The 26,275-nt window shown below is 38.5% G+C and overlaps 1 protein-coding gene across 5 annotated transcripts in view; it reads left to right on the forward strand.

The window, feature by feature from the left end:
* Nucleotides 1-26,275, forward strand: part of CEP170 (centrosomal protein 170) — a 129,640-nt gene that overhangs the window by 84,348 nt on the left and 19,017 nt on the right. For 4 of the 5 annotated variants that reach the window (XM_032389365.1, XM_032389368.1, XM_032389369.1 and 1 more), the window contains exons 11-14: nucleotides 8,565-8,714; nucleotides 11,221-11,344; nucleotides 15,017-16,849; nucleotides 23,943-24,177. In XM_032389365.1, the coding sequence (XP_032245256.1) occupies nucleotides 8,565-8,714; nucleotides 11,221-11,344; nucleotides 15,017-16,849; nucleotides 23,943-24,177 (2,342 nt within the window). The remainder of the gene's footprint in view (nucleotides 1-8,564; nucleotides 8,715-11,220; nucleotides 11,345-15,016; nucleotides 16,850-23,942; nucleotides 24,178-26,275) is intronic. The other variant, XM_032389370.1, reaches the window with a different exon arrangement.

Below are 26,275 nucleotides of genomic sequence, written 5' to 3' on the forward strand. Positions count from 1 at the left end.
AGTTAGGTGTGTGGACAGAAGTTGGAGCCTTTGGCTCCTTTCCATCTAAATTTAATTGTTGTTTGGCCCTGAAAACTTGTGTGTGGTCTCTTTCCTTTTTTACACCATCATTTGAGAGCTGGCTTATTTGATTTATTCACTTAGCAACCTTTATTCAACATCAACTGTATGCCACCCTTTGTGATAGAAGAGAGAGATTCAAATTGAAAAGATAGTTCTTCCCTTCAGGCCATGAGTCTGTAGAGGAATGGAAATACACAAGTAAAAACATATGAATTACAAATAGTATGACGAGAGTGCTTTGATAGATATAAGCTATCGGAGAAAGGGTCAGTAGTTCTCAAGAGAAGATAGTTTCCTATTTGTTTATTCACTGCCCTACTCACCCAAAACATGCGCACGTGTGCACACACATGAATGTAAATTCCGTAACTGTGCGAACCTAGGGCCTGGTATTTTATATGTCCTCAATAAATACTGAATTTAATTGTCAGCTGAGCTCATTCTTAAGCAGGTGGAATCAATCCTGTAACAGGGGTGGTAAAGTAGGGTTTTCCAGAAATATGGAGCAACCTGTTCCAGATACGGAGCATGGGAGTATGGAGGGCTTGTTCAGAGGACCACAGTTATTTTAGAGAGATGAGATCTGACTAGATATTGAAGGCCCTTGTGTATCATAGGAAGGGCTCTAGAGTTTTTAATGCTGGTGGGAATCCCTGACAACTTTTAAATAGGGCAGTGACATCTAATCACTGTCAGAAGTGTGAAGAATAGATTGAAAATTGGAAAGGCCAGAAGCAGAGAGGGCAATTAAGGAGCTGCTGATGTGTCCAGTAGTCAGCTGGATAGAAAGGTATAGAAATACCTGCGTTTTGGGTAAGAGATCTGGGCCAACATCCTCATTTGGGAAATATTAGAGAGTAGCTCAATGCAAAATAATAGATGTGATTACTTAGAAAGAATGTGTAGAGGGAGAGGAGACAAAGAGTGAAATTCTTAGCAACATGAACCATGGTGGACAAAGGGTGGGCAAAGGAGGCTGAAAAGAATCACACAGAGGAGACAGAGAAAACCAAGAGAAAATAGCGTGTTGGAATCAAAACAGAATCAAAAGGAAGTGAGTAAGCCACAGTATCACATGATATAGCACTGGATGCCTTTTCAGTTTTTCCCCAAAATAACATTGTACTCCTGGGCCTAAAGAAGATAATTAGAACAGGTATTTGCTTCTTAATGTGGGGAAAGTTGTATGCACTTAAAACAGGATCTCTCTAAAAAAATCATCAAGCTGAAATACCATATCTTTGTTTTTCTGTGCTGGTTGTAGTTAAAGGGTACTGAAATGTCCCCTCCGCAGACCCCAAGTTATGCGATCACAGCATTTTGGCTCATGTTTTTATGCTGTGTGTTTGTCAGTAGGTAGCCTTATTTTATGCATTGTCCCCAAATTCACTTCTTATATGATATTAACACAAATGCTTGTTATTTATAAAGACCTCTTGAGTCTTATGTCTAAGCTTACATGGAGATGTGCTATAATAAGAAAGTGCTGTTGACTGCTTGGATTGAAGGTAACTGTCTTCCATAGTAGTAATAGCCTCCCCAGCCCTCCCTCCTTTGGCCTCCCTGTGGTATCTAGAGAACCCATCATAGTGCCGGCTTATTCTTCCCACTCCTCCACCAAAACAGATACCGCTGAGGGAAGAGGAGGACATGAATCAGGGCTATTTCCTAGCCTTCCAAGCTAAGGGAGAAAAACTTGTAGTGAGAACAGAAAGCTAAATATTAACGTAACAAAAAAAAATTTGGTCATTGTAGAGGGCTTGAGGCTCTATCTTGAAAAAAGTATTTTCCATAAATGTCCTTCCATAGCCCAGTTCTGCCAGGTATTTTCCTGCCCTGAGTTTCAATTCCTGTCCACATGTCCATGGCAACATATGTACCCCCCCCAAATGCCTCTTGTGAGCATATTCTCTTCTCTCACGGGCCTTGTATCTACCCGGGCTGTTCTACAGGCAACAGGTGGTAGGGGAGGAATCCAGAACGAGGAAAGCTCTAACGAGACTGGAAACACAGAAGAGAGTCAGTGCTGAGAACTTGGACCCAGCTGTAAGCAGTTTGGAAGTTCACAGCAGGAGTTTAGATTAGATCCAAGTTGGAGCCAGGGGAACCCTGATAAACCAGAGTCAAAATCTAGGTGGTAGTGCCAGACAGAACACAGAACGGCAGCATGTTCCGGGTCCACTCGGCCACAGAATCAGATTTGTGTGGGAACTACAGAGTAGGAGATCAACGGAGAGCCTCGAGCAGTGAGAGGGGACTTTGATACCGGGCAGCATTTTCATTTGGACTTTACATTTTCTTCAACTTCTTGCCAGTCCAGAAACAATCGGAGTTAATGGGCCAAAGCAAATAGCAGTTCTTAGCCGGTGAATTCTGAGGGCTTCATTTTTCTTCCTCTTCTACTAATCTTTCTTGCCCTCTCTTCAGTAAGCAATTTTTTAGAGAAAAGTCTTTATCAGGAGATTTGGTCACTCTGATTCCTGCTCCTCTCCCCTTCTCAGCTCCTCCTCTTAGCACGTCTCAGGTACAGGAAACCTCTCCTGCTGTGCTCGTCCCCAAAGCTTCACATCCAAACCCTCACCTTTCTTCAGTCAGAAGCTTAATAACATTTACTAGGCTCCCCTCCTTTCTTTCCTGTGTTATTATATGAAATCTTATTTATTTTCCTGCTTATAGGACTTGCCAACTGCCGTGCCCTCAGCGCATAAGCTCTTCCTTGTGTTTTTGCATGCCTTGCTCCTTCCTTCTCCTAGTTCACGGTCAGAGGCTTTCTCTCCCCGCTTCCTGTCTCAAGTAGCCCTGCTCTTCACCTCTTCTTTCTCCCTGTCACATTACCATGTCTTATTTTCCTTATAGAACTTGCCGCTAGCTAGTTTACATTCTGCCAGTTCTTTATAGAATGACCTTGTCTTGATCACTTCTGTATTTCTTGTGCTTAGAACAGTGCCTGGCATGTAGTAGACAGTCTCTTTTTAATGAATAATGAGAAAGAAGACTTTGTGACATGTTCTTTCATTTTTGTCAGTATCTGTGTGTGGTTAGCTATAGATTAGCTAATTTAATTAATGAATTTATAGATTGGTCAGATTCAGCCAGGCCTCCACAAGTTTTCCTATATTTTTTATTTGCTGAAACTAGTTTGTATCTTACCTAACATAACTTGATAAAATGCATAGTTTAAAACCTTGTATGTGTTACAAGCTTCACTTTGTCAGTATGAAGGCTGCAAAAGAGTAGAGATTGTATCAGAAGAAATACATGTATAAGTTTCAGGGGAATTGCCTCAACGAGTAGAAGACTGGATGTGCCTTTGAGTTTCTAGCAATACCCAGCTAACAGCTTAGCGCTTAAAAATCTGCTTATCGAGGAAAAGGTAAGATGGTCACCGGTGAGCAGCCAGATTTTAGGCATGAAAGGAAGGAATGCATGTCAAGGAAATGAGCCATAAAGAGGTGAGAAATTGGACATTTTAACTGTAGATGCATGAGATTAGACCTGAGCATAATTCAAAGATAGGAAAGGAGGACTAATAGAAAAAGAATGCTAAGCAGTGCTGGAAAGAGAAGAGGCATGGGTATAATACTCCTAAGGAGTGGGAAGAATCAAGGGCCACAGGGTAGGTTCAGGGAGAGGGCAGAGATCTGAGCATGTTTTTACACAGGCAGAAGTAAAAAGGGAGAAGGTCAAACTAGATGGTGCCTTTTTTAAAAAAATTGGGGTAATGTCATTCACAGGACATTCACCATTTTAGCCATTTAAAGTGTATTGGCTTTTAGTATATTCACATTGTGCGACCATCAGCGCTGTCTAATTCCACGGCATTTTCTTCACCCCAAAAAGAGATACCCTACCTGCTCCATTTCTTCCAGCCCCTGGCAACCACTAATCTACTTTCCGTGCCTGTGGATTTGCTGCTTCTGGGCTTTTCACATAAATGGAATCATATACTGTGTGGCTTCTTGTGACCAGCTGCTTTCACGTAGCCTGTTTTCAGGGTTCATCCATGATGTAGAATGTGTCAGTACTTCATTCCTTTTTATGACTAGTACACCATTGTGTGGATAAACCACATTTTATTTATCCGTTCATCTGTTGATGGACATTTGGGCTCTTTCCACCTTTTGGCTCTTGTGACTAATGTTGCTGTGAACATGCATGTACATATGTACATACCATGATAAATTATAAAATGTCTCTCTTAACCCCATTTTTTCTAATAGTTTTATCTGAATTTTAAATTTTAAAAGTTGATTACAAATGTTATAAAAATCACAGTGTTAAATTCTTAGAACCACTTATTCCACTGACTTTTAAGGGATTTTTCTTCTAAAAAATTAGATTTTTATGGAAAATTATATGTTTAAAGAAATTCTCCTCTATTAAGTCTTCCTGATTTTGTTCCCTGATGTTAGAAGCTAGGACTCTGCATAGTTCTTAAAGTATGCGTCGAGTGATTTTCACAGGCCATGGGAACCTTTGCTGTTGCCTTGAACTGGTGGAGACCCTGCTCTCTCTACCCAGGCGGTCCTTGCTCATTGAGGAAAGAGTTGTTCCAGTCATCTGAGGTTGAAACCTGAGTGCACATTTACTTGGACACTTCGATATGATTGATACACGAATGCAATACTGTTCTTCAGTTGCTAATTTAAAATAAGCCCACAAAAGCTTTATGTTTAACCTACCATTATGTTTCTCATTTCTATGGAAAGATAAATTACTGTTGAATTAATAAATAATAGTGACAATGATGATAATATACTGGTGAAAAAACCAAGTCATACTTTTCACAGGCTTGGTTTGTACTGCACGTACTAGACCTTTGTCATCTGGAGAATGTTTCATTTCTTTAAATTTAAAACTAAAATCTAAAAATATAGTCTGGGTCTTAAAGAAATGTTGTTTTAACTACAGAGTGCCCCTGCATGGTTCAGGTGACATTCTCTTTTCTTTATAAGCCTCCTGTATTAGACCTCAGCCCTCCGAGAACAAGGACTAAGTTACACATATTTTTGAAGCACCTATGGTGGCTAGCCCAGTAGCCTGCAAAAATAGTAAGTACCGTACGTACCTCAGGAACAGGTTGTTAAAATTGTTTAGAGTAGCTGCTGAGATACAGATGTGAAATCCCTAAGTGAGATGCCAAATAGCATATGCACACATCCAGAGGAAAAGAGAGAGGACATGTTCCATAATTGTTGGAGTAGGATGGTGAGAGCAGTGCTGTCTTCTTACCCTAAACCTGGAGGCCACAGGAGGGAGTCACAGGTCACTCCCCAAAATAGAGATGCATCTGCCTCAATCAAGGGACCTAGAGGCATGAACATTCTCCACCCCTAAGATGAATGAGTTATCTTTAAGCATTTGCCAGGCCCAAGGAGCTCAGATAGTGCAAGTTCAAAAGGAAATTTTCTATTCCCATCCCCTCCTCCTTTCTTTTGCTCCCACCTGGAAGAATTAGAAACTGACTGACAAACTTGGGATGGGAGGTGGCCTCTGTTAGAGAGGAAGCATAATAATTAGACAGGTATCTGATCTCTCTCCCTTCCTCAGTCTAGACTTTTAGCCTAAAAAAAGTCCCTAGCTGAATGAGAGAACCTGATTTTGTACTATATCAAGTTGGGGGCTGTCACTGAGCCCAGGAAAGGGAAGAGAAGCATAAGCCTGGGTTAACATACACTGCATTTGAAATATCTTTGAGCTGTCTAGGAGGAGAGATGACAAGTGAGCAGCTGCCTGTGGTTGGAAATTGAAGGGACGCCTCGGATGTGGATGAAATCACCTAGGGACAAAACCTACAATGAAAATATGGGAAGATCTAGCAAACTTAGGCCTCAAGTCTTGTCCAGCTATTGGATCATATGTCAGATTATATGTGCTTTTTGAAATGTGAAAACTCTAATAGCTTTAAAGCACACGGACAGAGTATAAGATGTTTACGTCCTCTTTCTTTCACATGAAAGTTCTCACAAGTGGATGTTTTTGTAGCAAGACACAAAAAGGATAGGGATTTCAAGCTGGGTAGTCATTGCTGTCATTAATTTTTCAAAGCACTCAAAAAAATATAGATAGGAACTTTGGAGACTTCTTTCCCCCCACAGTTGTGCTTCAGGCCCTGTCACTTGTTTGGGAAACAGGTGATGATTTAACTACTCTGACAGGTATATACGTAGCTGTCTCAGGTGCTTTACAAGGAACCTGTAAAAGTCCCCTGAGTATTCTTTTTTTTTTTTTAAGATTTTATTTATTTATTTGACAGAGAGAGACACAGCGAGAGAGGGAACACAAGCAGGGGGAGTGGGAGAGGGAGAAGCAGGCTCCCCGCGGAGCAGGGAGCCCGATGTTGGGGCTTGATCCCAGGACTCTGGGATCATGACCTGAGCTGAAGGCAGACGCTTAACGACTGAGCCGCCCAGGCGCCCCCTGAGTATTCTTTCTGTACAATTTCAGCTTCTCTTCCCCGGAAGCATCGCTTCTTTGTCTGCATGTATTTTGTTATTTCAAAGTAGTGTCAGTGATTTGGAGAGATTTATTATGTTTTACTTGAAACTGGTAGTGCTTACATGTTTGAGGAAAACAAGTTTTGGAAGTCCATTTTGAGTATGAAGTAGAAGTAAGTATCACCAAATCAGAAAATCACCTGAGATCGTTTATAAATTAACATGCCAAATAGCACATGCAAGTACTCACATGTGCGTGCTTTTATTTTACTTGCAAACTGGAGTTAGATTTTCCCTCATTGATTATAAAAATAAGGAAATAAATTCCAGTAAATTTGGAGGTCAGTGACTTGAGTTAGAAATAATTTTAAGTTTTTATTTTAAGACAGTCACAAGTAACTTGAGTAGCTCTGATTTGCGCTCTTTACAAGTGGGACTGGAGGCAGAACCCATGGAACGGTATACACAGCATTTTTTTACTGTTGTTGTTAAACTTACCAATTCTGTGTTTAACAAAATGAAACAGGGCTGTTTTTTCCCTTCTGTAAACTGTGCTTCCATGTGTTATTAAAATCTGTATTTGATTTAAATTAGCAATATACAATTTACTTTTAAAGCAGAGATAATTCAAATATTGAGTGGTTCAACAGATATTAAATCACAATTCTTGAAAACTGTAGTTATATTTGAATTAAATATTAAGTAATAAGGCCACCTAGTGGTAAAATTTCCAAGTTTTAAAAGTGAAGAATTTGAAAATCTGATGTCTCCTTTATTAAATGTGGGCTTCAGAATTTATCAGGTATACTGTATGATCATTGAAAAGCTTTCTAGAAAATAGTTTACCTTAAGGTATTTTTCCCTTTGTATAGCAAAGAAGGCCCTTTGATTATGTTCTAAAGATCCTTTCTACAAAGCACTAATTCAAACACAGTATTTTTCTTTATTGTAGTAATTAGAGCCACAAATAAAATATATAAATAATAAGCATCGGGAACAAAGAAACTTATTAGTAAAATGGAATGTTAAAGTTTACATAGTTATAACCTTTTTCCAGTCTGTTAGGTAACCCCATTCTCCAGCCTGTTATGTGCCAGGAAATCAGTAAGACTCAGATCCTGCCCTTGATCGTGCACATGATTATTGGTCTCTGTGTTTAAATATTCCACAAGTGTTGACCATAGTTGACCTGCTTATTGAAAATGGTGATCTGTTGGGGGAGACCCAGGATCTGCCTTTCAAAGGCCTTTCGATGAATTTTTAGGCAAATAAAATGTGAAGATCATGCTGTACTCCATACAGAGATCATACAACAAAATCTGATATTTGGGACCTTAGAAAATTCCAAGTATAATTTAAATTCATGTATGTAAATGTTACACATTTGTTAGGGAAGGAACCAGTGAAATCAGCTGTATGCTTATAGTCTTGCAGCAGGATTCTCTTTTTTTTTTTTTTTTTTTAATTTTTTTTTTTTAAAGATTTTTTTTACTTATTTGAGAGAGAGAATGAGAGAGAGAGAGAGCACATGAGAGGGGGGAGGGTCAGAGGGAGAAGCAGACTCCCTGCTGAGCAGGGAGCCCGATGTGGGACTCGATCCCGGGACTCCAGGATCATGACCTGAGCCGAAGGCAGTCGCTCAACCAACTGAGCCACCCAGGCGCCCAGGATTCTCAAAAATAATAGAGCAAAGAGACAAGCTGGAAACAAGCTGAAGTAGTATTCTTTCCTAACTCTGCATTATTATAATAGTTAACATTATTAACATCTTTTAACAAATCAGATGTAATGTCCTGGATATTTATTTTATTATCAAACAGTACTTGGCTAAATATTAAAAAGGATAGTCTCATTTACTATGAAGTAAGCTGCCACAGCCCCGTTTTTCTTTCCAACTCTTGGCTTCAGTTGGATGTTACCCTGTCCTTAAACATGTTTCCCTCACTAGTGAATTACCCATCGAAATTAATTCAGAGTATTTCTACTTGCCTCTGAAGTTACTGATATTATTCCTAGTAATCTGGTGCTCAGACTTTTCATTTATAAAATAATTTCTCCTCCTAGGTGTTTGGAGTAGATGACAATCAGGATTATAATAGGCCTATTATCAATGAAAAGCATAAAGATCTGATAAAAGATTGGGCTCTCAGCTCTGCTGCAGTAGTAATGGAAGAAAGAAAGCCACTGAGTACACCTGGATTTCACAACTCAGAGGTACACATCCCTTCCTCATATGTAACTTTTACACACACAAAATGTAAATTTTTATCATTTTTGTAATTACATTATTTTAAGTAATTGATATATCCCCTTGAGAGTTCTTCTAAAAACTAAATTCTCACAAATTAGTTTCTAATAAAAGCCTAAAGCAATTTTGCAGTAATTCTGTTTCAGTTTTTGTTGTTACGTTCTTTTAAATTATGTTATTATGTTCATCAGTGAAGGGAAAATGTTAATTTCAGAAAGCAGTTGATGGGCTACATGCTCACTGCTTAAACTTCCTAGGAGGGCATGTATTTAGCATGGACAGGTCTGAATATCATGCCAGACAGATAGAACTTATACCTCAATAAGTGCGGGTATGGTGCAGCGCCGGATGTGATTCGGATTAACATGAAGTTAATCACGGATGGCTTGGCCAACAAAGTTAGGGAGTCAGTCTGGTACGGTAGAGCCGGGAAGACCTGAGTGCGAATCCCAGAGTGGCCATGTTTAATAGAGCGCCTTTGTGTTGGACACCTCCCCTTTTAGCTGCAATTTTATCATCTACAAACGGGATTGTTGATAAAGCCTATTTACAGGGAGTTAGTGAAGTCTGAAGCACTCAGCAGAGGAACAGCCTGAGATTTATGCCCTCAACAAATAGTTATTCCCATATTGGAAATGATATTAGAATGTCATTCCACATTGTTATGTCAAAGAGAAATGTGAAAGATGTGTATAACTGAGAAGTATTAATTCATTATAATTTATTCAGACAATAAGAGCTAACATCCAATAGGACCTTTCCTGTGCCATTTTACGAATAAGGAAACTCAAATATAGAGAAATTAAGTAGACACAGTCACAAAGCCTAGTAACCTTATGGAGCCAGGATTTGAGCCCTAAGAGGCCTTGTTTTCTTAACTCATTCTCTTACTCATTATGCTGTACTACCTCTCAGGAAATGAGGTAATTTAAAATATACAAATGGTAAATAAAACAAAGATTTAAAATATAAATAAAGCAATAATAAATAAAATGTTATATTTGTATGAGATGTAAATAAAATCTTTCAATAGAGAGGTAAATCCACCTGTTTTTTTAATTTATGTTAAAATTGTCCCTTAATGATCTGCTTTTTCCTGAAAGCAAGTATGTTTTTTAGTGTTCTTTTTTCTTCCTTAATCTTAGAGAATTTTAATTCTAGTTTCTGTTTTTATAAGATGCTTAATGTCCTTATTGAAAGCAAGTGATACTTATCTGAGGCAGTGTTTTGGTATTCTAATTGCTCTAGCAACAATTCTGAAGAACATGAACTTTGTAAGGCTCCTTCTTTCCTTCTTTATCCCCTCAACCCATGCCAAGTGGACTTTATATATAGCCCCAATATGGGAATCACCTAAACAAGCCATGAGAAACTCTTCACAGAAGAGTTCTACTATCAGTGAGGGTGTGAGCGGCTCTGATACGTCCTTCATGCTGAGAACTGTGGGCAGTTAGCACAGAATCCTGAAAGGGAATTCAAGGATTTAGCAGGCTTTGGAGGAATCCTTAGGCTTCATTGTATGTATGTCACTATGTATACTTACTATTTTAACCTATTCTTGAAATCATATATGTAGTCTGTATGAAATACTTCATCAGTTTTTAGCCTATCATCCTTAGTACAATAAATTTCATATTGTTTCATAATACAATTTTGGTTAAATAGCCTTCCAATCTTTAGTTGTCATTCCAGTCTCAAAATTAAGCCTTGACTTAGATTTTTCATGAGGGAACATAATTTTTTTCTCTATTCCCTAGATCTTCCATATTAAATGCCAAATTGCCCTGGTGTTAAAAATTACCAGTATATGTCCATAAGTCTGTGGAACCATATCATGAATTAAATCCCATTTCACACTTGACTCTAACGATGCAAAGAGCACTCGCCTTAATTAAGGCCAGATCTAGACGTGCACAGGTCTAGATTCAGACTATTTATAGAAAAGTTTTTAAAGGTTGAGTGATCTCTGGCTTCTTCTGGAAACAGTAAAGTGTTATAAAAAGAAGTCTTAAGCTGTGGGTTAGTTTTTGAAATCTCTAAAGACATGATGTGGCAGATTTAATACTCCTTGGGGCTCTGGAACCAGTCTGATTCCTAGAAGCACATAGAGGGCTAGAGAAGCTTTAGACTCCTGTTTGAAGAATGAAGTAGAGCCAGCTCCACTGGTTAGCCATAAGGCTGCGGTAATAGACCCACATTTGTTCAGCCACAGTAAATTTAAGCTCTGAGTGTTTATTTTAGTGCCATCATTAGTATTTAATAAGTAGAGAAAATTATACTGCGTTTACAGTAATTATAAGATGTAGTTAAAAGGGGTACCTAGAGAATCTTCATTCTATATATGAGGAAATTTAATTAATGATAATATGGCAATGTGAGGTTTAAATACGGCTTCGGATGACAGGATAACGTGACTACATAGAACTCTCTGACTAAATAGACTGATTTCACTCCCTTCTTTTTCTGCTTTAGGAAGGCACATCATCTGGAAACAAACGCTGGGTTTCACAGTGGGCTAGTTTGGCTGCAAATCATACAAGACATGATCAAGAAGAAAGGATAATGGAATTGTCTGTACCTGTTCCTTTAGAGAATGGTATTTTCTCTCTCTCTCTTTTGTGAATCGTACATCAGTTTTGTTTTTTTTTTTTAATTTTATTATGTTATGTTAGTCACCATACAATACATCATTAGTTTTTGATGTGGTGATCCACGATCCATTGTTTCCATATAACACCCAGTGCTCCATGCAGTATGTGCCCTCCTTAATACCCATCACCAGGCTAACCAATCCCCCCTCCCCCCTCCCCTCTAAAACCCTGTTTGTTTCTCAGAGTCCATAGTCTCTCATGGTTCATCTCTCCCTCCGATTTCCACCCCCTTCATTTTTCCCTTCCTTCTCCTAATGTCCTCCATGCTATTCCTTATGTTCCACAAATAAGTGAAACCATATGATAATTGACTTTCTCTGCTTGACTTATTTCACTTAGCATAATCTCCTCCAGTCCCATCCATGTTGATGTAAAAGTTGGGTATTCATTCTTTCTGATGGCTGAGTAATATTCCATTGTATATATGGACCACATCTTCTTTATCCATTCATCTGTTGAAGGGCATCTTGGCTCTTTCCACAGTTTTTTTTAAAAACAAACTAAATCTATATAGTGAAGTAAATTAAACCTAAACAAACATAATCACATATTCTCATGCTTATACTAGATATATATGATTTTATTTGCACTAATAATGCAGATATCATTAAAATATAACGTAACTGAAGATAGGAGATAATTTGTAGGGGAAACACATAACATATATACAAATTTATGTATATGACATATATATAAAAATGAAAATTTTAAAGTAAGACTAACAATAGTTCCAAATTATAACATTCATTAATATCATTAATATAACAAATATTTTAATGCTACTTTGTGCATTTAAGTAAAAAGCATTCAATACAATTCAATAAAAAAGAACTATTACACACTTAATTTACTTAATATCTTTTGCAAGTCTGTGTAATGTGATTTTTATTGCCTTCTAATATTTCTGTGAACTAAAGTTTCTTTAAAAAAACAAAAATGAAATTTTATGTCTCTAATGATTTTGGTTATGTTCAATTAATTACATTCTTAATTTGAAATAAAACCGTCAAGGAGAATTTGCATGTGGATTTTTTTTTTTTTTTAAAGATTTTATTTATTTATTCATGAGAGACAGAGAGAGAGAGAGAGAGGCAGAGGGAGAAGCAGGCTCCCAAGGAGCAGAGAGCCCGATGCGGGACTCGATCCCAGGACCCTGGGATCATGACCTGAGCCAAAGGCAGACGCTTAACCATCTGAGCCACCCAGGCACCCTGCATGTGGATTTTTATCTGTATTCTAAATTTTGTTATTGTTGAAAATGGAAATGGAAATTTATTTTGTCTCTGGCTTATGGCACCCCAAAAATACGGTTTAGGAATTTTGTAAACATTACTCAGCAAGCATTTGAGCAAGGTACATAGCAACGTACTAGAAAAGCTATATCACTGATTTACTATAGAAATTAGACGTAATCGATAGTATTACCAAAAATCTTTGGAAAAGACCGAGTGATTGGCAGATTGATTTAACATAAACTGGTTACCAGTTGGAAAACAAAGAACCCAAATAGAGGGGTCAAAGAGGCTAGGTAAACTTACCAAGAATCCATTATGATATTAGTCAGTTTAGCTGTAGAAAGCAAAATTCTACCTTGTTACAAAATATAACAAACCACGACCCTTCGTTACCTCGTTTCAACATGTTTCATCATCTTCTAAATTATGAATCGACTTAAATCCTAAAATATTCTTGTTAAACATGCATTCATCACATGCATGTTAGGAGCAGGACAGTGTGAGAAATGCTAGAAAAATACAAAAAGATAAAATAGCGAGTACATTTTAGGTGCTTCTGATAGCACTACAGAGATGAGATACAATACAATAATGTCAGGACCAATCGCTAAAGTTGAATCAGGAAGTTTAGTAGCTCTTTTCCTGCATCGTAAACTTTATATTGCTGTGAAATTTATTTATTTATTTATTTTTTAAAGATTTTATTTATTTATTTGACAGAGAGCGAGATAGCGAGAGCAGGAACACAAGCAGGGGGAGTGGGAGAGGGAGAAGCAGGCTTCCTGCCGAGCAGGGAGCCCGATGTGGGACTCGATCCCAGGACCCTGGGATCATGACCTGAGCCGAAGGCAGACGCTTAACGACTGAGCCACCCAGGTGCCCTATATTGCTGTGAAATTTAAATGTTCAACTTTCAGAATTATAAAGGGAGAAAAGACCCACAGAAACTATGTCTTGGTATCTTGCTCCACTTATCACCAAAGATGAGAATGTTTTATATGTTAACTTCTATTTCCCTAAATGGATGTGTCCCTTTTCTCAGAAATGCATTCCATGTATAGCAGTCAGGAAAATACTCAGGTATTCTCAAATTCTCTCACATAGAAACATCAAAGTATATATTTTCTCATTGTCTTCTACTTAATTGTGAAAAGAGAAAGTGATCATGTGTTTCTATATGAGGCGTTAGTATACCGAAAGACCGTAATTTAAAAATCCCTCGGTTTGTAAAAGTATAAGTCCTGTTCTCTTGTTTCACACTTAAAATTTTTTAAATTTCTTGGGGTGCCTGGGTGGCTCAGTCGGTTAAACGTCTGACTCTTGATTTTGACTCAGGTCATGATCTCAGGGTCCTGGGATGGAGCCCCACCCTGAACTCTGCGCTCAGTGGGGAGTCTGCTTGTCCCTCTGCCCCTCTCCCTGCTCATGCTCTCTTTTTGTCTCTCTCTCTCTCTCGCTAACAAATAAAATCTTTAAAAAATTTTTTTAGGGGCGCCTGGGTGGCTCAGTCCATTAAGCGGCTGCTTTCGGCTCAGGTCATGATCCTGGGGTCTTGGGATCGAGTCCCACATCCGGCTCCCTGCTCAGCGGAGAGCCTGTTTCTCCCTCTCCATCTGCCTGTCACTCTGCCTACTTGTGCTCTCTCTCTGTCAAATAAATAAATAAAATCTTTAAAAAAAAAATAAATAAATAAAAATTTTTTTTAAATTCTTGTAATCAGTGTTAAATTTTTTTTGGAAAGCCTTCTAAAGTTTTGCATTTTCTGTTTTATTTAGGAAATCCAAACTTGTCATTCTTTCAGATAGGTAACAATGCTCATTAAAAACTAGATGTATTATTCTTTTTTTTTTTTTAAGTTCAACATGGAGCTTGAACTCATGACCCTGAGATTAAGACCTGAGCTGAGATCAAAAGTCAGACGCTTAACCCACTGAGCAACCTAGGCGCCCCTAGAAATAGTCTTCTCTACTATGTAATTGAAAGTGTTTATTAGGCATTCTCTGTGCAGTTCTGCAAAACATTTTCTTGAGCAAAATTTCATGGACCTTAGAGAAGCAAGAATGAACGCAGTGACCTTCCCTGCCATAAAATACATTGAAAGAAAAAGCAACAGATGGAGGGTTAAGAACAGATGACCCCAATTTTCATCTCCTAAAACTGCCTTTCTTGACTGCCCCTATTAGTAATGTACCTATTTGTACATTGTGGCATTCTACTTGCTTTTGAAACTATTATGTCACAATACTGGTGTGTTTATTCGAAGTTTTCTTATATACTCAGCCATTCCTTAACTTATATTGCGAAATCTAATATAATACGATATTCTTTTTATTTGTACTTTTTTGCTCTCATACAGGTCTTCTTTGTGGTTTTATTTTATAGATGCAGATATCAGTGAGTCTGGCATTTCAGTGAGAAGTACTGGGTCAGCAACGTCCTTGGCTAGTCAGGGAGAGAGAAGGCGACGCACCCTTCCCCAGCTTCCAAATGAAGAAAAGTCTCTTGAGAGCTCCAGAGCCAAGGGTGTAACACAGAGGTCAGAGATTGGAGAAAAACAAGACACAGAACTTCAGGAGAAAGAAGCACCTGCACAGGCATACCAGAAGGATAAACAAGATGCCGACAGAGCCTTGAATAAGATGAGCAGGGCAGTGAACGGCGAGGCCGCGAAACCTGGCGGAGATAATAAAACCCTGCTTCACTTGGGCAGCTCTTCTGGAAAGGACAAAAGTGAAACTGATAAGGAAACTTCTTTGGTAAAGCAGACATTAGCTAAAATTCAGCAACAAGAACAAAAGGAGCAGGCACAGTGGACACCTACCAAGTTGTTAGCTTCCAAGAATGTTTCAGGTCAGATAGATAGGTGCCGGGAGGAATCTTTCAAACAAGAGTCACAGCCTCAAGAAAAAATTCCAGGCCACTCTACAAGCAAAGGAGAAAGGGTGACACAAAACGAGGGCAAGCGAAGAAAAGCTGAGGACGTTCTCAAAGGTCAGACTTCAAAGGGCGGCGATAAGAAGGAATCCTCCAAGTCCTTGGTTCGGCAAGGAAGCTTCACCATAGAAAAACCTAGCCCCAACATACCCATAGAACTTATTCCCCATATAAATAAGCAGACTTCGTCTACACCACCTTCTCTGGCTTTGACAGCTGCCAGCAGAATACGAGAAAGAAGTGACTCTGTGGATACTGATTCTAGTATGGACACCACCCTTATTCTAAAGGACACAGAAGCAGTAATGGCTTTTCTAGAAGCCAAGCTGCGTGAAGATAATAAAACTGATGAAGGCCCAGATACTCCCAGTTATAATAGAGACAACTCTATCTCCCCAGAATCTGATGTGGACACAGCGAGTACAATCAGTCTGGTCACGGGAGAGACTGAAAGAAAGTCAACCCAAAAGCGAAAGAGTTTCACGAGTCTCTATAAAGATAGGTGTTCCACGAGTTCTCCTTCTAAAGATGTTACAAAATCATCATCTTCAGGTGCTAGGGAGAAAATTGAGAAGAAAACAAAAAGTCGTTCCTCAGATGTAGGCTCAAGAGCGGATGGCCGCAAATTTGTACAGTCCAGTGGAAGAATAAGACAACCTTCAGTGGATTTAACAGACGATGACCAGACCTCCAGTGTACCTCATTCTGCCATCTCTGACATTATGTCATCAGATCAGGAAACTTACTCTTGTAAATCTCATGCCAGGACTCCACTTACCTCAACTGATGAGCATGCACATTCCAAACTGGAAGGAAGTAAAGTAACTAAATCTAAGACTTCTCCCATAGCACCTGGATCTTCCAGTAAATCAACGACTCTTCCCAGGCCACGGCCTACCAGGACTTCCCTCTTGCGCAGAGCACGACTTGGTGAAGTGTCCGACAGCGAACTGGCTGACGCTGACAAAGCATCCGTTGCTTCTGAAGTGTCCACAACCAGTTCCACGTCAAAGCCGCCCACAGGAAGGCGTAACATCTCTAGGATTGATTTACTGGCTCAGCCTCGTCGAACAAGGCTTGGCTCCTTGTCAGCTCGCAGTGACTCTGAGGCAACAATCTCTAGAAGTAGTGCCTCTTCGCGGACTGCAGAAGCTATCATTCGAAGTGGAGCCAGATTAGTACCTTCAGATAAATTTTCTCCTAGAATTAGAGCTAACAGTATCTCTCGACTGTCAGACTCCAAGGTCAAAAGTATGAGCTCAGCACATGGCTCTCCTTCAGGTAAATTGGGTCCAGACTTTTTACAATATTAGCATAATATTTCTTTCATGTTTTGGGACTCCTTTTTAAAAAAAATTAGATGTCTAGTGTGACTTCTAAAAATATTCAGCAAAAAGGTTATGCTATAAGAGGGTATTTTCTCCTATAAAAATTATTTTAGTTAGCTCATTAGTAAATGGAAAATTCAGAAGTTACACACACTTCCAGTGAATGCTCTGGGGCAAAGTAGTGATTTCGAAATTAGAACCTATTTCGGAATGTTAGTGTCTGGATTCATGTGTCAAATTAGATGAATAATACCTGGATTAAATAATAGGAATTAACATTGTACTGCTAAAAGCATGTGTTTGATTTTTAAATATCCTCACATAATTCAAGGCCCTTAATCTGAAGAGCAGGATACCCTTTATTATTCCTTGAGAGCTAAGTGAAATAATTGCTGTTTTACCCTTGCTTTCCCATTTATGTAGAAATGTCTCATATGCTTTTTAAAGTTCAATCTGTTTACAGTTGGGGCAGGTGAAAACTAATTCTTAATATATTTCAGCGGAAGAAGTGGATTCGTGAGATAATCCCTAAGCACATATGGGTCTAACCAGGCTACAGAAATTTAACTGGTTATGAGTACTGTCTCATAAAGCACTCTTCTGTCCCTTAACTGTAGTCATTAGCTGTCATTGAGTGTACTTCCAAAGGTTACTTCCTCCCCGCCAGAATCTAACGGCTCCTGGGCTACTCTGTGCTGGTGTACTTCATACTCAGAGCTGTAGCCGGGGAGAGTACGTGTGTGACCAGAGTCCTCACCCACATTCCTGTGTGTACCTGTGAGCGTCGACCCTTACTTCATAATCAGCCTCACACCTGGGTGGGGCTGCGGAGGCCAGTGGGGGGAAACCAGCTGCTCAGAGACTTAGCCTGTCTTACCAGCACAAGCATCCGAGCACGTGCGAAGGCTTGAGGGAAGAGTGAGGGACGGTTGGTATGCAATCTGGTGTTCCGAGTTCGACGTCTCCCACGGTGTAGCCACAGGCCTCAAGCCTAACGGTGCTGCTCGTGTTCTGTTTTCACTCTGTATTCCCCTTCTGTCATCCTCACTGCCAGTCCCCCCCCTCTGCCGCACTCACATCTCCCTCTCTCCAGGTCAGGGGCTGTGGTCATGATGGGCAGATCCATGGTGGGAGTGCATGTAGGCGGGAGATAGGTGACCTAGAATCCTGACTCCAGAAGAAGAGCTGGCATTTTCCCTCGTGCCCCCACCCTCCCCGCTTCTGCAATCGAAGCTTTCGGTGCCGGTTCATGCAGTTACCGCAAGCGTTTTAGAATTCACTGCTCTCTCTTGGTTGATGTTTACCCAGTGTTGGTTTTCTGTCCTTCTTACGGCTCTACCTCTTCAGTTCACATTTCCTTTGTGCTACATTCTCTGGTGTGTACCGTGATAGGGTTTCTTCTGCCACGTCGCTTGTTCCATCACCTCATCTCCACTTCAGCACATAGAAATGTTACAGTTTTCTCCTGTCTCACCGTAAGCTGTAACGCAAGCCGTATATCACTAAGTAGCATGGGACGGTTCCTTCTGTACCGGTCGTCTGGCCCGGAACACATGAGTGAGCTGATCTTATTCCTCAGTGTTGAACACGAAGGGCTTCTGTGAGATGCAAGCCAAATAGGACTACTTAAGCAAGTCCAAGAAACCGCTATAAGATGCTACATTATATCTTTAAAGATAAATTGTGTTTTCTGCTTTGAATACAGAACTTGATAAACATGCAGTTTTCTATATCCAAAAAGTACCTTGAATTGCTTATTGAAATTCCCTAGGGTAAACTGAGGTACATGATGTGGGCCTTCTTCATACTTAACAGCGGCATATTAAATAATTAGAACCATAGAATTGAAAAGCTGGGAGGGTCATTCTGTTTAGGTAACTCGGGCCAAGAGATGCAGTGACCCGCCCTGGTCACGTAGCCGTGGCAGGGACAGGATGAGAAGCCCCAAGGCCTTTTCATTCCCAGCCTCTTGCTGCTTCTGCCACATCCGGTCTGGCTCTCGGAAACAGTCTGTATCTACTTGCTTGCAGGCTTCCAGAGGTTGGCTGGAATTTATTGGATTCTCTCAGGAGTATATACAAGGCCAACATATAATATATTCGGTATATTGTCCACTATAATCTATGTAATTCTGATGTTTTACTAAATTCATGAAGCCATATCATGATGCAGGATTTTATGTTCAGATTCTCTCAAGATACCTGTTTATAGTATTCTGTCCCATCTAGAAGGATAATGGCTAGGATCTTGTAGTCAGTGGTAACGTACTAAAATAGTTATATGGGTAGGTAATAAAAAAAACAATAAGAAAAACAGACATTTTTTTGATCTAGTTGCTAATTGGGGTGTCTTTGATGCTGTGATATTTCTACTTAAGATAATTATAATACCTTGAATGGAAAAAGAAAATAAAAATTCTTAGCTTTAGCTTTTGAATTATGATTTAAGGGGCGCCTGGGTGGCTTAGTCAGTTGAGCATCTGCCTTCGGCTCAGGTCATGATCCCGGGCTTCCAGGATGGAGCCCCGTGTCAGACTTCCTTCTCAGCGGGTAGTCTGCTTCTCCTTCTACCTCTGCCCCTTTCCCCACTTGTGCTCCCTCTCTCTCAAAATAAATAAATAAAATCTTAAAATATATATATATATGATTTAAAAGAATATAAAACCATACTGGTTAGGGTTGCTGTACAAACGGTAAACTTTAAAGGACTTAGAGATCTCTGAACCTAGAGCCTGTGATACGTCCAGATTGGCATATGTGAAAATAATTCTGTAATGTTTCAAATTTCATAATTTAGGCCATGTCTAAAAAAAGTTTTTCAAAGAAATGTGTATGATAAAAATAGAAGAATGGAATCTCTGACTTAGAAGCATTAAGAGTAAAAGTTCTTTTATGCTTCTTTCATTCTGATGTAATTTGCTTTTAGGAAAGTTTAGTCCCCACTCCCCCCTCCCCCGCCTTCCTTCAGTGATCCTTCAATACCAAGTTATGTTAAAATATCCAGATTTACTTTGATAAGATACATTTAAAACTAAGTGTGCTGTATTATCAAAATAAAGCAATTGGTTTTCATTATATTTTAGGTGCACATTTAAGAAAAAAAACATGTTAACATCCTCAGAATTTTTTTAGGCTGTTTGCTTTCTCCTTTTTATTCTAAACGTCAAATTTTATAGATGGTAGGAATTAGGTATTGGGCATGCATGGCTTCAGTTATTTCTTCCTCCAGGTCAAAGATCAATACGGAATATCGTCAGGGATCTTTTTCCCCAAATGATCTTATTGCTACCTGCTTATAGATACACATGTAAAATACATTTGTGGTTTTGTTTCCCACCAAAATATTCTGATATAAAGTGTGAAATGTAGTGTTTGTTTCCTGAAATGTGTTTGTTACATCTATAGATGTGGATGTGTTTTAAGGCCAACAAAGTTTTGGTTAGCAGTAAAAGAAATCAGAGCATTCACAAATAAATAATCCTAGTAACTCTTCCTTTTTCAATTCTTGACAGTATGTCTTCATAGTGAATAGAGTAGTTTATTACTCCCATAAGAAGGAGTGTTGCATAATTTTATAACAAAATAAGTTTTATAATTAATGTAACTAAAATAATTTTCAGGTTAGCTATAAAATTAATTAAGCTGATCTTAGAACTTTGATTTTACTATATGTGCTGTCTAGCACCTCACCAACCAAGAAAACCTCCCTAGGGATTGGGATTTCAAATACCTTTGACATAAATTTTCAATTTAATGATTTATCTGAAATGTCTTACTAGTACCAATAATATATCAAATAAGCCTAATGCTATAAAATTAAATTTAATTCTATGCAGGGTTTTACCTGAACAGAATAAAATTCAAGAGGAAGAAGTAAAATTTCTCTTCATGGTTAGAAATCACAAAAACCATCATTCCATGAGAAATTGAGGATGTCTTTTCAAAGAAGAGTTAGCCTAACTGGAATTGTAAAAATAAATTTTTTAAATAAGGATTTTCTAACATGTAATCATGAAGTCCTCGGAATAACAGCAAAAGAGCTTTGAACTCTGGGAGTCGGTAGACCTGGCTTAAACTTTGATTTAAGTAAGGCAAGACCTTTCCAGGCCTCTTTTTTTCTCCATAAATTGAAGAACTTATGCTAATGTCTAAGGTCTTAATACTCTAAAATTCTATGAAATAAGTAGGCAATAGGGAAAGTTGAAAACATTCTAACTTGAAGTTTTCTCTGCAGTAACTAGCAGATTGTAGGGATATTTTTTCTTCAGATAAACTTTGCTGCTATAGTTCAGAAGCAAAGATTAAGAAAGCAAAAGATGCTGAAAGAAGGTGTTTGGGAAATCACAGGCCCTGCTCTCTCTCCCATGGGTAGTGATCATTCCGCTGGTGTCCGCTCTCATCTTGGCTGTTCTGCAGGCCAGGTGGCGTCCAGACGGAATGGAAGCTCTGCTTCCTAGCACACCCTGTGGGTGATTGGGGTGCCATTGGTAAGGACAACCCTTGAGAATTTCATCTCTCAGCTATACTCTACTTATTTTATCTCTCATTTTGCCCTCAATTTTAAGAGAACAAACCTAAAAATGTTACCTTTCAGTTTTTAAGTTATGCTTTATTCTTATGGTTGCTTTTCTTTCTAAAGATATTATTAAGCTTCACCAATCTTACTGGCCTCTAGATAGACCTGTAAAAATAAATGGGAACTTTATGAACGTCATTTGAAAAAGGAGTTTTTCTCTTTTTTTTTTCCTCCAAAATGTAATTATTTTATGATCTTGAGATTCAAACTATTAAAAGTTGATTCTAATGTGGCTCTGCTTACATATTGTCACCTAACACCTAGCACTGGCTTCTCAGTTTCTCCTCCTGCTTTCATGTGTTGTGCCCCCATGAAATAAAGCAACCATCGATGCCATGCTTTCTGAGTTACGCCCAAGTGAACGACCTTAGCTCCGTCATACCTACCTGTTTTCACATCTCCTGCAGTTTATTACAACTCTTTACTATTGGTTTTGTTTTCACCCCAAACAACTTTCAGTTGTTGTAAGTATGGTTTCCATAGTTTCCAAATCAAAAAATCGGGAAATTTAATCTAACGAATCATCTTTCTTATTTGTGAACTTGTTTTCTATGAATAATATTCTAAGGTAGCAAAATGAATAAACATTTAATGTTTAATGAAATGCCTTTATTAAGAAGTATAAACATTGCAATATTTCTAATTTTTTTTCCTAAAGCCTTTTTGCTCTTATTCCTAAACTTTTTCTGAAATTGTTTTCAAGTATTAGGGTCAGTTCAATTTGTAGGGTTTTTTAGATGTCTAAAATAGTAATTTTCCACTGTGGTAAAAGTATTTTTATATTAATGAATTATCTTATAATGGTAAAACCAGAAAATATATTGACTACCGCCTTCAAAAGACACTATGAGTAATTACCTGCAGTTCTGTATATGTGTTTGCATACACTTTTCCAGAAAGCCATGAAGTTTCTTCTATCTTCTTACACCCATAAATCTTGTTCCAAGCTCCACGAGCTTCAAATGAGAGTGTGAATCAGGACAAATGGGTAGGCTCTGATATAGGGCGTATTCCCAATTATAGATTTCTCTGCTTCTTAAAACAATTCTGGTGGCAGTGATCATCAGTTTATCTGACAGCCACCTGAGCCTTACCAGAGTCCCAGAGGCAAAAATGTGATTTGGGGAGGAAAAAACAGGAGAAGCATAAAATTCCAGTGAAGTAGGATGAAAGAATTTTAGACTCTACCAACCTATGCAGCCTAGGGTCAGTTCCTGTTTTAAAAGAAGGGGAGAGAGAAAGAGAGAGAGGGAGAGAGGGAAAGAAAAAGAAAACTCTTCTAATATTAATAGCAGTTGGAACTTCTAGCTCAACTCTAGACAAAGTTTTTGTCACTTTAGCCACCAAAAAAATCTCATGCTTTTCAGTAGGTTTTTCCTAATCTGAGAAAAGCAAATGGTCAGTATCTAGAAATTCATTCATTTATTCAGAAGTAGTTATTAAACATTTGCTAGCCAGACACTCTGCCAAGTGCTAGGTGTGCTGGAGTAGATTAAACAGGCATGGCTCCTGCCCTTGTGAAGTTTACCATGAATCAGCCATTATTGCCCTGTTTTTGACCTCTGTCCTGTGCCTCACAAATTATTTGTATGTTTGGTTCTCCCATTAACAGTAGTAGTGAAATTAATTTGTCTTCTGATTTTTCAGATGTGTCAGCAACGCCATCTCTTAAGTGTCTTTACTAACCTTAAATAAGAAAGTGGTTGCCACTTTCTCTAACGTGACTGTTGACAGCACCTCCCGTGCCTTCAACGTCAGTGGTTGTGAGAATAGCTCCGTAGAGCTTTGCTCCTTGTAGGTCTTACGTCATTGTCTGTTCTCACCATACGCCTTCAGTGTCAAAGTGGCAGAGAGTTGTACTGAAGATGCTTTGTTGTGTTTTTACCATGTAAAAAGATTTTTTCCAATCATAGCATAACAGGATGTTGAATGACAGAGGTAATGTTTTTTTTCTGCCATAAAAGCATAATTTCCACAGCAGGAATTATGCACATTTGTATGTTGGGAAAAGAGGTTTTTACCATCTCCATGTTGAAAGTCTATGTGGCATGAGGAAATCTTTTCCCTTATTTTTATTTTTGTTGTTGTTGCTGTTACTGTCATTTAAAAAAAATCCATATCTTCACTCAAATGAGAAATATTTGCAACTAAAAAGTACCCAAGTTAAACATTTATGAATAGAGCTTGCTTAGTTGTTTATCATTAGTGAATTTGTCATCTGAATGTTGTATTCACCATACTATGGAAAACATGGTCTTTCAGTTGTTTTTGATTACTCATTGTTTTTAATTCACCAAAATGTATTGTTTCTATCTTTAAGAAGTAGTAGACTTATGATTTTTGTGAGGTATGTGTATGTCAGTTATTGAAAATTGTGCTGTGTGTGTCTCATGGTGTTTTTGAAATCATGATTTTTTTCTCCTTTAAAAGGTAACATAATAATTCTTTTTTTAATAATTAAACTAATTTAGTAAATTCAAGATGGAGGCGCTTTCCTACTGATTATGCTTCCACCTCAGAAGATGAATTTGGATCAAACCGTAATTCCCCTAAACATACTCGTCTACGTACTTCTCCAGCCCTGAAAACTACTCGGTTGCAGAGCTCTGGGTCAGCAATGCCTACTAGTTCTTCGTTCAAGCACCGGATCAAAGAACAGGAAGACTACATCCGAGATTGGACTGCTCATCGAGAAGAGATAGCCAGGTTGGTTTTTAATGGATCATCTTTAAGAGTTGAAATTTTTTGTCAGTGTTTCAACTTGATAACAAATTTTAGCTTTTGTGTGATTTGTACAAATAGTCCAAGAAATGAAATCTGCAGGTAGCTGTGAACTTAGTTTTCCTCCAAAGTATTGCTCGCCATCCAATTTCTCTGTTCATGTTTTTAATGCCAATGCTACTAACATATTGTAGAACTAATTTATTTTGGTTGCAGCCCCCTTTCTTGTTTCTAGATACCATTTTTGAAAGGTAGTGTCAGCTACCTTAATTCTTACATAATTAAGAATTGTGCAGCTGAATTTTTGATTACTTTCCTTTTATTTTCCAAAGAGGTAATACATTGCTCATGTTCTCTGGGGAGAATTAGAGGAGGTGGATTTTTACTCACACTTTTATGAGTTCATTAGGCACAACTTAATTCAACCCTTTATTAATTATTTTGAATATAAAATAAATTTGTTTAGTGTAACCTTTAGGTTATATAATAAAAATTCATGCTGCAGATGTGATTTTTAATTAGTACCTTGTCATGGCTGAACATTGAAGAGAGGCTACACTCAAACAGATGCTCTTGTAGTTAAAATATGTTTTTTTAAGTTTGTAAGATATTAAATTTTACTGCGGTGTTTTATACCATAAGTTACCTAAACATTTTCACTGTTTACATGCTATAGTTATTTCTGCCTTCAGTTTAAGACCCTGATCTTCAAGTTTTACATTTGGCAACATTATTAAAGAACATAATATATAATAGTCCATAGGTGCTTTAAAAAAAAAAAAAAAAACTCTTACCATAATTTAATGGTATTTATCTTTTTTTTTTTCTTTGTTGACTTCTTTGAATTATGTTTTTTCCTGGCTCATTTCTTTAATGTAATGTTTATGTTTTTTGGTCTTTAATGACCATTTACTTATAATTGCTTATAATTCTTTGACAGCATGCCCTTTTAATCTCATTGTGCTGCTTAAACATTTTATTTTGCCATACAAATAGCTTTCTGTGAGACTAATTATTGAGGCATTGCAAGCCAGTTAGGGGACAGGCCTGTCTGTCCTTCAGGATCATGAATTATTATGAGCCCGCAGGATGGCTGCGGTGAATTTCAACCCATTTGTTATTCTTGTGGGCACGGCTGGCGACAGCAGGCCTTGTCCTCCTCCCATCCTTTCCCCTTCCTGTGGAGGAGAGATCTCACCACACCTGCTCAGGAGGTATCTGGGGGAGCTAGAGGGTGTGTCTGCTTCCCCTTGGAGGGCCCACCCCCTTGAAGCCCTGGGCCCCGGACCAGAACACTTGGACCCACTTCCCTGCCCCCACGCGGAAAAGAGATACTGCAGAGGGGACAGTGCCCAGGAACTCGAGGTGACCTTTTCACTTGCTTCCATCTTGTTACCACATGCATTCTATCACCACTGTCTCTGTATCTCGTTATCTGTAGCAGGACTGCTAAACGGCCAGGCCATTTAACCTCTAATGGCTTTATGCCTTTTCCCTCTAGTTTGTTAGTAGCCCTATGTTTATACAACTTGCCTTTGGGATTTTAATTTTTTAAGGTGTATTTTTCAGCCATATATCTGAAAGCAAGGAAAGCAGATGGATTGCAAAGCTCCAAATAAAATGTTTGTATCATTTTAGAATTTCCTCCTCTAGCAGATTTGATGGGGGTGGAGACCGAGAATAAGAACAAGGATTATAAGCTTGGAGTTAAAAAAAAAAAAAAAAAAGTATAGGGGCGCCTGGGTGGCTCAGTCGTTAAGCGTCTGCCTTCGGCTCAGGTCATGATTCCAGGTCCTGGGATCGAGCCCCGCATTGGGCTCCCTGCTCTGCGGGAAGCCTGCTTCTCCCTCTCCCACTCCCCCTGCTTGTGTTCCCTCTCTCGCTGTGTCTCTCTCTCTGTCAAATAAATAAATAAAATCTTTAAAAAAAAAAAAAAAAAAAAAAGTATACAGATACAAGATTAGGAAATATTCCAGTGAGCGTAACCTAGAAGCATCATTATGGAATTAGTAAGCTTAGATTTAAGAGCTATATGAAGAGGTCCATACTATTTATTGAATTATATAAATCTGTCATTTCTACT

This window comes from Phoca vitulina, unplaced genomic scaffold (genome assembly GCF_004348235.1).
Source record: "Phoca vitulina isolate PV1807 unplaced genomic scaffold, GSC_HSeal_1.0 scaffold54, whole genome shotgun sequence".
Taxonomy (NCBI): Eukaryota; Metazoa; Chordata; class Mammalia; order Carnivora; family Phocidae; genus Phoca; species Phoca vitulina.